The 14978-nt window shown below is 37.8% G+C and overlaps 1 protein-coding gene across 1 annotated transcript in view; it reads left to right on the plus strand.

Annotated features, from left to right (window-relative positions):
- The window catches only part of GPM6A (glycoprotein M6A), a 196002-nt gene that overhangs the window by 161499 nt on the left and 19525 nt on the right, over positions 1 to 14978 (plus strand). The window contains exon 2 of the mRNA XM_003792805.1: positions 6481 to 6673. Within this exon, the coding sequence (XP_003792853.1) occupies positions 6481 to 6673 (193 nt within the window). The remainder of the gene's footprint in view (positions 1 to 6480; positions 6674 to 14978) is intronic.

Here is a 14978-nt window from a genome sequence, read left to right on the forward strand (position 1 = left end):
CCAGAATAACTATTATTAGCTATTTAAACTTTACTACTTTTACCCTTAAGATACTTATCAATCACAAACAGGATTATAGAAAACAAGGGAAATGGGAGCATGGACTTTGGAGCTGGATGCCAACTAATTAATCCTTTGTTTCCTTTGGGCTAGATTAGTTAACACCTTACTCATCTTTAGGAGTTGGGAGGAACAAAGCTGAATCCTCTTATCTCACACCCATAAGAACTAATCTTTCTTGCTTTAAGGAGTCAGCTTGCATGTGTTGTCCTAAAATGGCTTCCCAAGTCCTTTCAGGCTCCCAGCCAGGCTCCTGCGGACCCTTTCCCTGGAGTCCTTTCTGACTCCAGTCAGGCTCTTGCAGACTTTTTCCTAAAGTCCTTTGATGTTCATGCCAAGCTGTCTCACGAAGCCCCCAGTAGAGTGTGTTCTTTTTGGAGGCTCATGTCCTCTCCCATTCTTCTGCATACCTGACCCTGATCACACAGCCTTTCATACAATCATTCCAATATTCTATCAATCTAAGTCTATTCCCATAATCCTAACTTCCCTATGTTCACCCACAGAGCACCTCTATTATCATTAACACCTTAGGCCAGTAGTTAAAATTATTCCCATAAAGTACATGACCAGCATGCATAGTTTTGCTGGTTGTTCTACCAAATATTACAACTTTATGCAGACTCCTAAGGTATAGAATAGAGAGATCAACTTATAAGGCTAGGATAAACTTGATTCCAAAACAAGAAAGCAAAAATTAGATGTTAATCACATTCATTAACAGAGAGATTCTTATGTCTTCACTCATATTTTTAACCTCATATTTATGATAATTCCTTTGTTTCTACCTCAATCTATCTTACCAGTGCTGGTCTCTAAAATTTCCCTCACATACTCTAGGCACACACATTCCTCTGGGCATTTGTGTTCATTTCCCCTCTGTCTGAAACCTTCTTCCCTCAGACACCCTCATTCCAACACTTCTCTGTTCAGACCTGCTTCCTGGCACTTTTCACTATCTTTCCTATATTATTTCAGTGCCTTGTTTATAGTCAGTATCTCTAAAGGAGAGCAGAGGTTTTTGTTGATCTTGCTTACTTCCAACACTTCAGCAGTCAGTAGAGTTCCTGACCCCTGATGAAGGCCCACTATTATTTGTTGAATAGATGGATAAATGCAAAAGTATTGAATCATGTTAGCATGACAAATTTAGCAATCTATTAAAAAATACAGTATGACTCCATTGAATTTTTCAGGAATGCATGTTTAATGTAAGATTTTAAAAAATGTATTGAAGTGTCAGATAAAAAGGAGAAAATCACAAGATTATTGTACCAGATGGGGAAAGAAGTATGTTATAGAATTCACAAAACAGACTATTTTTTTTTTTTTTGAGACAGAGTCTCTCACTATGTTGCCCTTGGTAGAGTGCCGTGGTGTCACAGCTCATAGCAACCTCAAACTCTTAGGCTTAAGTGATTCTCTTGCCTCAGCCTCCTCAGCCCACCACAATGCCCAGCTATTTTTTTGTTGCAGTTGTCATTGTTATTTAGCAGGCCTGGGCCAGGTTCGAAACCACCAGCCCCAGTGTATGTGTCCAGCACCCTAACCACTGAACAATAGGCACCAAGCCAATATAGAGACTGTCTTTAATGAACAAAACCACAGTAAGAATCACAACTAATGGTATAAGGTCTGACAATTAAGTTCACGAATTCATCCTAGTAAAGGTGCTGCATACCTCATTGCTGAACGTCAGTCACTATGACCACCTTCAAAGTGCTTCTCTTAGCCATTTAGTGACCACAGTTATTCAACAATGAATATTCATATGAGAACTTAATTGTCCCACCTTATAAAACATGGCAAATATTATTTTTAACATCAGGAACACACAAACATATCTTTTTCCCCCATTACTTCTATGCTTTTCACAGCATTTTATTTAACCAAAAGATAAATAAATTATGAAAAAACTCAACGTTGACACAGATATTGTAATTATCAACATATATTTAAAATAATCCATGAACTCAAAATCATTCGCAGAATCAACTAAACAATATTGATGTTTCTAAATACACCATCAACATAAAAATACCGATCAGAATCCCAATGAATTGATTTGTTTGATCAGACCAACTGGCTCTAAAATTTATTTTGTAAAGTAAAAGGGCAATGAATAGCTGTGACACGTGTGAGGAAGATGAACTGAGTGGGGGAATTTCTCCACCACAAATCAAGACATACTACGTGGTAGCAATTTGGTAATGGCCCAGGGACAGACAAGATAGAACAATGCAACAAAAGAGGTGGCCCTCAAACCAACCACAGTTCTGTGGGTACTTGATCATGACAACGGTGACACTGGAGGTCAGGGGAGAAAGAATCACCTCTCTGGTAAATAGTACTAAAAACAATTGATCAATGAAGAGATCACCAATCTCTTTTCCAGGATCAACCATTTTGTTATCTTACCTCCCACTGTTTATGTGGCATGGTTTTTATCTCATGGTTTGGATTCTTCTCCCTTTATTTATTTTGGTGCAGTTTGTGGAGTGAGCAAAAGCACAATTATGTTTACTTCACAATGTTTAAATGGAAGTTAGTTGATTACCATCTTTTTAAACATCTCATTCTGTTTTTTTAAAAAAAAATTTGACATAGCTCAGGAGCTTGTTTTTTTGTTTTGTTTTTGTTTGGGGACAGAGTTTCACTTTGTTGCCCTTGGTAGAGTACCATGTTCTGTCGTCTTTAAAATGTTTATATTATCACAAGTCCATCTCCAGCATCACTAAACACTGGGCAAATTCTAATGTCTCAGACAGTGTATTGAAAATCTCCTGATTCTTTCATGGTTTGTCTTCATGTCATAGTTTAGGGAAGAGTATCATTTAATTTGTGAAAGTGTACCAAAAACCAGATATGAGAAAAGCTTGTGTCTATAGGTAATGGCTGTCACATGTAAATACTGTATTCTGTATTTGAGCCATCAGCTTTATTGGAGAATTAATGGCCCTATTTTTCTTCTTCTTCTTCTTTTTTTTTTTTTCTTAGTTTTTGGCTGGGGCTGGGTTTGAACCCGCCACCTCTGGTATATGGGGCCAGCACCCTATTCCTTTGCGCCACAGGCACTACCTGGCCCTATTATCCTTAAGAGTATTTCCACTATGGGAAAATGTTTCCTGTGCAAAGCAACCTTGATCATTTTGCTAGATTGTGAGTACTCATCCCACTTATTGTGCCTTCACTAGTACCCATTTAACAGAGTGCTTTCACTTGCAGTTCAGTACCAAAGAGGTGCTGGGGTGGGGGGCAGTGGTATCCTCAGACTGAAAGGATGGTTGTTAGGAGCCTGTCCTGGGCCCAGGGCCTTGTTGCTATGGCGAAACTGCTGCTCTGCCACGTCTGGTCCTCCCTGTGGATGGAAGGAAGCTTCCCTGCCAGCAAGTACGTGGGATTCTGGCAGCTGGAGGGAATACTAAAATAATTTGCGGCTTCTCCACATGGGAGTTCTGAGTCTTCTTTTAAAACCAATAGGCAAGAGGAAGGGTAGTGGTAATTAGGATTATAGCCCGTTACAAGTCCGATTTATGTGTGGTGAGGTACTTCAAGTTTTGAGGAGACTCAGGTCTTAAACTGCAAGACTCTAGCTTGACCTTGCAGTGATGGAGGTTTCAAAGAATTTTTATTTGTCTATAGCAATAGTATAATTCTGAGGGATTTAAATGGCAGCATTTAAGTGAGGACTTAAAATAAATTCCATTTCACTTGGAGATCTTAAAGTGATTTGGAAATGTGTATGAACTAAGGGTTGTCAATTTGATGTTAGGTAGTATTGGAATTTATCTTATGCTTTTGTAAAATTGAAAGCTGCCATTCAATTGAAGTTGTATATGATGCTGTTGTGCAGTGGCCCCAGCATTCCCCTAGCAGATGCAGAGCCCAACATGAAGGCTGGAATCAATCCATGTGTGAGAAAATGGGAAATAGGTAGAACTGAGTCTGCATTAGTAATCAAGTGAACCCAAAGTCCTCAGTGGTCGTTTTGGTGATTATCCATGAGTTGAGGCTCTTGTGCTTCCTGTGATTTTATATTTACTCAGTTAATACACTTTAGCATCCAGCAAAGGGAACTCTTTCCTCTCTTTGCATTTGGTATTTGGACTCTTTTTAAAATATATGAACTTACTCTGTTCTGATGGAGTTTTATAAACATGCCTATCTGTAGGAGAAACCTCCCCTCACCACAAGCAAATGCTTCAAGAATAGTAAGGGTGAGAAATTATACACAAGTGGGGTTTGGAATTCCTGGGGCTATGTGGTATATGCTTATCAAAATTATGAGTAGCTCTTCTTGGGACTGGTACAAATTTTTTTTTTTTTTTTGCGGTTTTTGGCTGGGGCTGGGTTTAAACCTGCCACCTCCTATATATGGGGCCAGTGCCCTACTCCTTTGAGCCACAGGCACTGCCCACTGCCCCACTAATTTTATTTCTTTTAAGTTACTTTTAAATAATCAATGAGTTGTAAATATTGGAACATCATGAGATAGAGAGTAGTCCAAAGATTTTTCTGCCACCCCATTAGACTGTGTTCAATGATATTCAGATACTACTCACTTTGGTCTCTGCCATCTGCTTTTGAATTTTTTCCTATTATATGAAGTTTCAAGCTGTTCTAACCTTTTCTACTTCCCCATTGTGAGAGAGAGAGAATGTGCTAGAAAGAGAGAGAGGGAGAGAGAGGACAGGAATTTCAGGAAATGATTTCGTCTATACAAACCACAGCTACTAAAGTGCAGAAATGTTCAGACTCTCTTTTTGTAAAGCTCCTCTGGTGCAGGTGAAATGGGGCATAATTCTCACGAAGGCCAGTTCAATGAGCAGCACTAAAATAGGCCCACTAGATCTCTAAATGTAAAGTAAACTTACAGAGGGACTTTGCTTAGCGTGTTGCATGTACATGCATGACTTCTAGATAAAGAGTCAGCAGATCTTCCCGTGACTTACAGACAATAATAACAATCTGTTGTTAAATCTTCTCTGTTATTTGTTTCTGAAGAAAAAAGAAAAATCATCTATTATGTGTGTGCGGGGAGGGGCTTCAGCCTTACAAAATGGGATTTGATCTAGAATTTCCAAAAAGAGGAAAGTGGGAGGAGGTCTCTGGATGAGGATGTTCCATGGGGCAGGGGGGTGGGGGTGGGGTGTGTGTGGACAGAATGGAAGTGGGTGTGTGTGAGGCTGATCTCATCATCCTCCGGGACACTCTAAGCCTGTTAGCTGTCTAAATTTTCCTTCATCCTCAGTGGCTGGCCCAAACCATCTCATCAATATTTCTCATTGCAAAGCTTTTATACTTAAGCATTTCTGGTCAATTTCTTATAAGATATTTAGTAATCACCTAGAAAATTCTGACATTCTGAATGGTAAACATGGTTTTCTGATGGGTCAGACTAAATGCTTAACTGTTGTCTTTCAACAAGACTTAGTTGACAAGACTTCAAAAAGGAACTTGACTGCTGTGGTCAAAGAAGTGTTGACAGCCATGTGACAGCACAGTAATAGTTGGTACTGATAATGGCTAAATCACCTCCAGCAATGGCAGCCAACATTTATTGAGTAGTTACTGTATATCAGGTACTATTTTATATTTTGACTCATTTGATCCTCATGAGAACCATATGATGAAAATTCCCTTCTTCTCTCTTTATTACAGATAATGAGAGCAATGAAATAACTTTGGTTTACGTGTCTGTTGCTCTTACCTTTGTACTGTGCCAGTGTCTTTCTCATTTTTTAAAATCATGGACCAATAGCAAGAAACATGAATTACCACACAAGTAACATAATAAGTATCTGAATGCACAAGAGTAAAAAATAATCTTTCAGTACATGCCATGTATTCAGATATTGTCTATTCTATGTATTTATATTTTTAAAGTTCATTGGTCAAGGTTTGTTAAATTGAGTTTTCAAAATTTACCAGCAGATTTCAACTCACTCTTTGAACAATTGGTTAATAGGTACAAAAATACAGTTAAATACAAGGAATAGCTTCTAGTATTTGGTAGCACAGTAGGAAATTGCAGTTATATGTATTTCAAAACAGCTAGAAGACAAGAATTGTAATGTTCTTGCCAGGCGTGATGGCTCACGCCTGTAATCCCAGCATTCTGGGAGGCTGAGGCAGGTGGATCACTTGAGCTCAGGACTTCCAGACCAGCCTGAGGAAGAGCAAGACGTCATCTCTACTAAAAATAGAAAAACTAACTGGGCATGGTGTCTCAGCTACTTAGCAGGCTGAGGCAGGAGGATCACTTGAGCCCAAAAGTTTGAGGTTCTTGTGAGCTATGATGATGCCATAGCACTCTAGCCAGGAGAACAGAGTGAGACTCTGTCTCAAAACAAAAACAAAAACAAATTAGATGAATAATTCATACAAATTTCTCACCTCTCCCCTGTTTTTCTTCTGCAGGGTGTTTTGAGTGTTGTATTAAGTGCCTGGGAGGCATTCCCTACGCTTCTCTGATTGCCACCATCCTGCTGTACGCGGGTGTTGCCCTGTTCTGTGGTTGTGGTCATGAAGCCCTTTCTGGAACTGTCAACATTCTGCAAACGTACTTTGAGATGGCAAGGACTGCTGGAGATACACTGGATGTTTTTACCATGTAAGTAGCTCCAGTATTGCTTCTTATTTTGAGTGTGTACGTCTACATTGCTGTGTGCTAAGTAAATAAGTCTAGGCTTATGTGATATGATGAAATGTACGTGAAAAAATTCTCTTAGGGTATACAGGATTCAGAAGAGTGCTGACCTTTACCCCAACACAAGGCATTTAGCACAGGATGTAGGGCCAATGTAATCGGGGCTTAATCTATGCTTCGAATGCCAGGTCCAAAATTCTGGTATCATTAAGAGGAATTTTTGCAGTTCTCTTGCTCTTCTAATTTGAGCAGAGGCCATTGCAATAGAATAGAACAGAGCAAATCTGGACCCTGTGGCTAATTCTAGGAAAAATCACCAAAACCTCATGGTGCTCCTGCCTTCGTTAAAAAAAAAAACCTCAACTGTGGACATGACATCATCCCACTTTTACTGCCTTCCAGAAATTGCACAAATATTGGGAAAGGTTCTTTATGTCTTCTGTAAAAGCAAAAATCAGAAGCAATTAAGCAGCTGTTCTGCAAAAGTTATGCTTTTCTCTTATAAATGTCAACTTCTGACATCACTAAACTATGGTGATGTTCGAATAATACTTTTTTTTTTTTTTAGAAAATAACTCACATTTTCCTTTAGTAGTTTAAAGGCTTTAAACTGTAAGTGAAAGTTTGCTGTTGAAGTTTCAGTCTCTTATTACTTGATGGTAGAGAGAACGGGGTTTGGAACTGAGTTGGAAAAGAATTCATTTCCAAATAAATTGCTGATTCAGGTGACCTAGTCAGTGATGTCATACCCACAAAAGGAAAATTGCTTATTTGGTACTATTTCTTTGGAATCCCAGTTGATGATAAACTTTGTGTCCTAAGACATTCCAGCTGTTGTGACGTGTGATAACTTCCGGTCTTTATGCTGTACTTCTTGACACTACATGTTTGTAATGTTTGTCCTGCTCCTTTATTTTTACATTCTAAATACATTCAAGCATTCTTAATGCATATACAGCTTTTCTGAAATAAGATGATGTTAGACTTATAAATCTTAGCAGCTAGGGAAGTAATTGCTTTTTACCCTTATTATTTTATCTATGAGAAGTTAATTGCAATCCTGACATGTGCAGAGCAATTCCTGTTATATTGATGTAATTATGACCTAAAATCCTAATCTAAGACAACATTTTGAAAGGTATCAACCCATACGACTATCTAGGTGGAAGATAACTTTCCTCCAACTATAATATCAAAAATACATCTCATTGCTAAATTTCTTTGTACTTCATCAGTTATAGATAGATTGTCTTGAACAAACTATTTTTCACCTGTTGTATTTATTATTTTACTTATTAAAGTTACTAATTTTTCATGAAGATGAAAGGAAAACAAAGTGACATTTTTCTATCAAGTATTAGAATAAGGATTCTCTACTTTAGGGGATGGAAGGCATGTATCCTTGGACAGAGAGCATAGTAGAATTATTATTAAAAGGAAAGTTGAAATATATCTAAAATGTATTGGCACTTAAAACTTTGAGAAAGATTGATTTAAATGTGAAATATGATAAAGAAAGTGAGATTGGAAAAATCCACTCCCCATCTGCACATGCATAGTAATTAGAGGAGGGGGACTGATTAGCCATTAGAAGAATGAAATTATTGCAAAAATATAGTCCCTTATTCTGAGGTATTAAGTCAGAGCTTCACCAAAGTCAACAAAAAATGGAAATGAAGAATTAATAGTGAGTAAAAGTCACATATTTCCTGGCATAACTTCATCTGACAAATTAGTTTGGAAAATTTTACAGTATTTATTAAATTGAATCTTTTAAGCATATAATAGAGTTTATCAATTTCCATCAAATTAAACACAGATGTAATTGTAAATTTCCAAATTTAATAGCTGTCAATGCTTACATCCAAATAACATGACTCGATCTTCGGGAGAGTGCAAGTGATAATAGCTATTTGCAATACAATTAAAATGCTTTGAATTCTTGGATGTTAGCTTTTGGAGAGCCTTAAGAAAATTATTTCATGGATATATTTTAATGTGATAAAACTGACATTTTCTTTTTAGTTTTGTCTCAGCCTACCCTGGACAAAATATGTTCGCACTGTGCATTATTTTAAGGCACCACAGATGTCCTTAAAATCTACAGATTTTCTATATTTAAGCTACATCCAAATTGCTAAATTTAATTGCAGAATAAAAAGTTTGTAAGAAATCATTAACTTAATAAATGGCATGATGCTTATCTGCATCAATCCACAATTGATGAGGATTTTGTTCGATATTTAGACAATAAAGTTTAGGATATGATGGACTCTCCTAAAGCCCTAGAGATAGTGAGTGTGGAGGGTGTTCAGAAAAGAATATCAGAGATTGTATGCTTAATTTGGAACTTTTACCTTTGATCTGTTACATTAAAAGTTAATTGTGAAACCAGTAAGGCATATTTTGAATTGGAAGAATCCATTTTAACTGGAATCCAAGTGAATGTCCACATTATCTTTTCATATTTCAAATTACTCAAATTCTTTGAGGATTCTCCATACTTCTTTCCAAAGAGGCTGTATTAGTTTGTAGTCCCACCAACAGTGTAAAAGTGTTCCCTTCTCTCCACATCTGCACCAGCATTTGCAGCTTTGGGACTTTGCAGTGTGAGTTATTCTCACTGGAGTGCTATCTCAGTGTGGTTTTGATTGGCATTTCTCTGATGATTAGGAATGATGAGCATTTTTTTCATGTGTGTGTGTTGGCCATTTGTCTGTCCTCTTCAGAGAAGGTTCTGTTGAAGTCTCTTGCTCAGTGATAGATGGGATTGTTTGCTCCTTTTTTGTTGATTAATTTGAGTTCTCTGTAGATTCTAGTTATCAACCCTTTGCAGATTCATATTCAATACTAACATGAAGCCAGTGGAGGAACAAATACACTTTCACACAACAGAAAAGCTCAATTAAATTCAAGGTGGGGGGAAGGGGACAGCAGAAGTGGGGATAGGTGTGCTCTCCCTTAACAGGTGCAATGTGAGGGTACATGGCATACCTCCTGGGGGAGGGGCTCAGCTACAACCTGGACTTTACCTAACAAATGCAAACATTGTAGCCTAATTGTTTATGACCTCACATTAATCTGAAATAATAATAATAAAAATGCAAATTACTTAAATTCCTATGTAGGCCCTGTGTAGCTACCAGATGAATTAAAATATTCTCCCTGCCACCAATTTTTCGTGAAAATACAGAGGGAAGATAAGCACCATTAGTGCCAATGATAAATTCAAAAGTTTCCTTAAGGTTCAGAGCTGTAGTGGGCTGTAGTCCCTACATTGGTACCTGTCCACAGCCTGTTAAGAGTTGGGCCTAAAGCTCCTCACATCCCACCCCATCCATGGAAAAATCATCTTCCACAAAACTGGCCTCTGGTACCAAAAAAGGTTGGGACTACTTGTGTAGTAGGATTTCCCCATGCAGAGTTATGTTTCAGTGGTATGGGTGGAACAGAAAGGGTGAGTGGGAAACAAAAGATGGGAAATCCAGATGAATAAGGCAGGGGAGAGAACCATATGTTTGGAGATAATACTCCTGGCTTGAACATAAGCCAACGTAGGTTTGGAAGAAAAATATGTTAAGACCATGATTATGGAGAGAAGGGGCTTCCACTATTATTTAAAGAACATTAAAAGGTACATGGAAACAGGAAAATATTTGCACCTTACTTAATAAGTAATAAATGAAGAATTGATAAGTCAACAACAGAATATTTAACAAAAGAAATGGAAAAATTAAAACCGGTTTGCCAATGAAAATGTAAAAGATTAATAGCTCATAAATATATGTTCATTCTCACTAGAGAACCAAGAAAAGTAATTTAAAATAAGACCATTTTTAACCTCTTAATTTATCAGAAAAATGAAATGATTATAACTGGCATTAGGAACAAAGAAAAAGGGGACTTCTTGGCACAAACTTTCTGGGAACTGTTTTGACCATATGCACCTTAAAAGTTTTCTAGGAATTTATTCTAGGAAAACAATCTAGACTGGGCAAAGACTACCTAAAGTCATCATTCTGATCATGCTCTTTGTAACGGTGATGCATTTGCTTCTTGCTGTTGCTGTACAAGAAATTGTCATAATGGAATGACTTACGGTAACACAATTTATTTTCTTATGGCACTGGAAGGCATATGTTGGAAATGGATCTGACTGGGCTTACTGAAAAGGGCTGAAATCAAGGTGTTGGCAGAATTGTGCTCCACCTGGAGGTTCTTGAGGAGAAGCCATCCACCTGCTTGTTCAAGCTCCCAGAGGCCTCTCACATTACCTGGCTCACACTCCCCTTCCACTCTCCAACCCAGCAGTGCAGGACCTTCATTCACATGTCTCCCTGAGTTGGACTTGACCTGCTCTTCCTGTCTCTTACTTGTAAAGATTCTTGTGATGCATTAGGAACCACCCAGATCATCCAGGATAGTCTACCCATAACGAGATCATTGATTTAATCTCATCTGCCAAATCCCTTTTGTTGCATAAGGTAACATGTCTGCAACTTCTGGAGATTTTAGAATGTGAACATCTTTGGGGCTCAATCCTCTTCCCACCACTGAAGACAATGAGGGGATTGATGAAATATATTAAGATATCTCCAAATAAGAAAATGAGTCATGACCTTAAAAAAGGATCAAGATAAGTTTGATAATAGTTTAAAATAGTCATAATATATCAAACTAAAGGGGAAGTTTTCAAAATAATATATGATAAACATAGTTTTTTTTATTCCTTTTTTTTTTTTTTTTTTTTTTTGGGTATAGATAATGTCCAGGCCTCATAGCTCAGGGCAACCTCAAACTCCTTGGCTCATGTGATTCTCCTGCCCCAGCCTCCCAAGTAACTGGGACTATAGGAGCCACCACCACTCCTGCTAGTTTTTCTATTTTTAGTAGAGAAGAGGTCTCACTTTTCTCAGGGTTGTCTGGAATTCCTGAGCTCAGGAGATCCATCTACCTCGGCCTCCCAGAGTACTGGGATTACAGGGGTGAGCCACAGCTCCTGGCCTCTAAACATAGCTTTTTTGGAATTAACTGAAATTCATATTAAAAAAAAAAAAAGCAGGTAGGATGGACAGTGAGTAATCTGTGTTTTTTGTTTTGCTTTTCTAAAAATGATCTCTACAATGAATATACATTGCTTTTACAAGCAGTGAAACTGTTTGGCATATAAACGTTCCCAGATTTGAAAGTTTGCATTTACAAAGGAGGCAAAGTACTGGCATTAGCCCCTAAAGAAGTAGGGTAACGTGGATTGTCGCTTTGGAAAGCCAGAGTAGTGAAGTAAAGGTAGAAATTCTGATGATTCTCTATCTGAGCCTTACTGGACTTGGAAGCAGTGATTTTATCATCAGCTATGCATCATGTTGACATAGCAGTGATAAAAATTAATATTTATGTAGATAAGAGTTTCATTTATTAGCATGACATTTGAAGTTCTTTGTTCTATTAAGTTCATATTTACCCATTGATAAAAGAATACTTGTGTGATAAATCAGAGGCAATCAAGTCAATCAGAGAAGTCCTATTTATTATCTTTTAAATATTTTGATGATTTAAGATTTTATAATGGGTTTTGGATCATACTATTAGGATATATGCATCCTCCGATTGTTACAGCAAAAACTTCAGGGAGAATATTTTAATGTCAATACGTTAGTGTTCAACTTCAATAAGATCTGTAGCTTGTGGCAGGCCGAGTGATGACCCCCAGCAGTATCCACACACAACCTGTATATTTACTTTATATGGTAAAATAGACTTTGAGTTTGTGATTAAGTTCAGCATTTTGAGGTGAGGAGGTCCTATTGGATCATAGAGATGTGTCCTAAGTCCCAACACAAGTGTCCTAAAAGGGGAGAAGCAGAGAGCTATGTGACCATAGAAACCAAGGTGACTACTGAAATAAGATGCCACCTGCTGGCCTTGTCACCAGCCAAGAAAAGCAGAAAATGCTTTCCTTGGTAGAGGCAGAAAAGTGCAAAGAAACTTTGCCTTAGAGTTGCTGAAGGAATGAGGCACTGCCCATTGATTTTAACCCAGTGAAAGTGAGTTCAAACTTCTGATTTCCACAACAATAAGAAAGGAAAAGCCATTTTTTAAATTAGTATTAAATCATAGCTGTGTACATTAATGCAATCATGGGGTACAGTGCAGTGTTTTCATATACAATTTGAAATATTTTCATCAAACTGGTTAACGTAGCCTTCATGTAATTTTCTCAGTTATTGTGTTAAGACGTTTATATTCTACTTTTAGAAAGATTCACTTGTACTCTTGTGAGATAAACCATTGAGGTGGTCCCTGGTATGTTGTTTTAAGGCACAGAGTTTGTGACAATTTGTTAGGGAAACTATAGGAAATTAACACACAACTAGGCCAGTGTATTGTAATATTTGCTGCCAGGTATTCATAGAAAGGTATTCTTCCCTGAAGAATATTTCAATATTTCTATTTCAATTAATCTGTTGAAATATTGAAAAGGCAAAGCTGGCTGGGTGCTGTGGCTCATGTCTGTAATCCCAGCACTTCAGAGGCCTAGGCAGGTGGATCCCTTGAGAATTCAAGACCAGCCTGAGCAAGAACAAGACCCCATGTCTACTAAAAATAGAAAAACTAGACAGGCATGGTGGCAGGTGCTGTTAGTTCCAGCTACTCAGGAGGCTGAGGCAGGAGGATCTCTTCAGCCCAGGAGTTTGAGGTTGCTATGAGTTGCAATGACACCATGGCACTCTACCCAGGGTGACAGAATGAGACTCTGTCAAAAAACAAAAAGATAAAGTCAAAAGGTTTTGTGGTTGTCATAATTATCACCAATAATTTGCAATGGTACTCCCAGCACATGTGACAAAACTTGAAGTACAGATGCATTTTAATAAAATAAAATATGAATTTGGGAGGAATGAAATCAGCAAGATGGTGGCCCCAGCCCATACTCCTGCATGCAAACACCAGTTTAAAAATGATACCCAGATGAATACCTTAATGACTTTTCAGAAATTACTTGAGGTTGCAGTTACCTTGGGTGACCTCAAAGCCCAGTACAGCCACATTGAGATGGTGAAAGACCAACGTCATGTAAGTCACGTCAGCCTCTCTGTGCTCAGCCCTGGGAGAAGAGAAGAGAAGACTGGAGCGTGCACCCTGTTGTCTGGCTTTTCAGAGTGTGCCCCAGGGACTGACTTCTGTCTAACCTCCTTCTGAGCACCCTGTGACAGAACTGGCATAGTTGGGATACGTGGACATCTCTGAGAACAACCCAGAGTAGTTGGGAGAAGGCCCACACCAAGGGAGGGAATATATCATTCTGTAAATGTTGATAGACCTGAAAGGAGGAAGAAACCCAGCAACCCAATTGTGGTGTAAGGTGTCACTTTCAACAGTGGGTGGTTGGAATATTCAGACAGGAAGCAGGGACGAATGCCACAAAATACACCAACTGAATATGAGAGACAGTTCAGAATATTCCACCCTATTGCAGAAGGACACACATTTTTCTCAAGTGCTCCTGGCACTTTCACCAGGGTGTACCCCATGTTAGGTCAGAAAACAAGACTTAACAGATTTAACTGGATTGAATTCATACCTATACAATTCCATTTAAAATGACATCAAAAAGGAAAAAAAAAATACTTAGAAATAAACTTAACCAAAGAGGCAAAGACTTTCTCATACACTGAAAACTACAAAACATGCTGGACAGAAATTAAAGATGAAAATAAATGGAAAGACATCCCATGTTACACATCTGGAGCCTTCATTTTGGTAAAATATTCGTACTAACCAAGGCAATTTACAGGCTAATACCATCCCCATTAAAACAGCGATGACATTTTCTATGGAAATTGAAAAAGTGCTACAATTCACACAGCATCCCAAAGGGCTCCACATAATCAGAACAATCTTGGAAAAAAAAGAATAAATGTAAAGCCTCATATTTATTGATTTAAAAACATACTATAAATCTACAGCAATAAAAAGTATGGTGTTTGTTATTTATACATAATAATGGAACATATTCATAGGGTAAATATGATATTTTGATTCATGACTACAATATATATAACGGTCAAATCAGAGTAATTAGGATTATCTGTCATATCAAACTCATGTCATTTCTATGTTCTGGAATATTTCAAACCTTCTAGCTATTTTTTAATATGTAAGAAATCCTTGTTAATGATAGTTACCCCATTGTGCTGTGGAACACCAAAGTAACGTGAAGAAATGTACATAGGCCACTGTAACAAAATAAAGAACCCCCAAACAGGCT

This window comes from Otolemur garnettii, unplaced genomic scaffold, assembly GCF_000181295.1.
Source record: "Otolemur garnettii isolate 467f Iridium unplaced genomic scaffold, OtoGar3 scaffold00061, whole genome shotgun sequence".
NCBI lineage: Eukaryota > Metazoa > Chordata > Mammalia > Primates > Galagidae > Otolemur > Otolemur garnettii.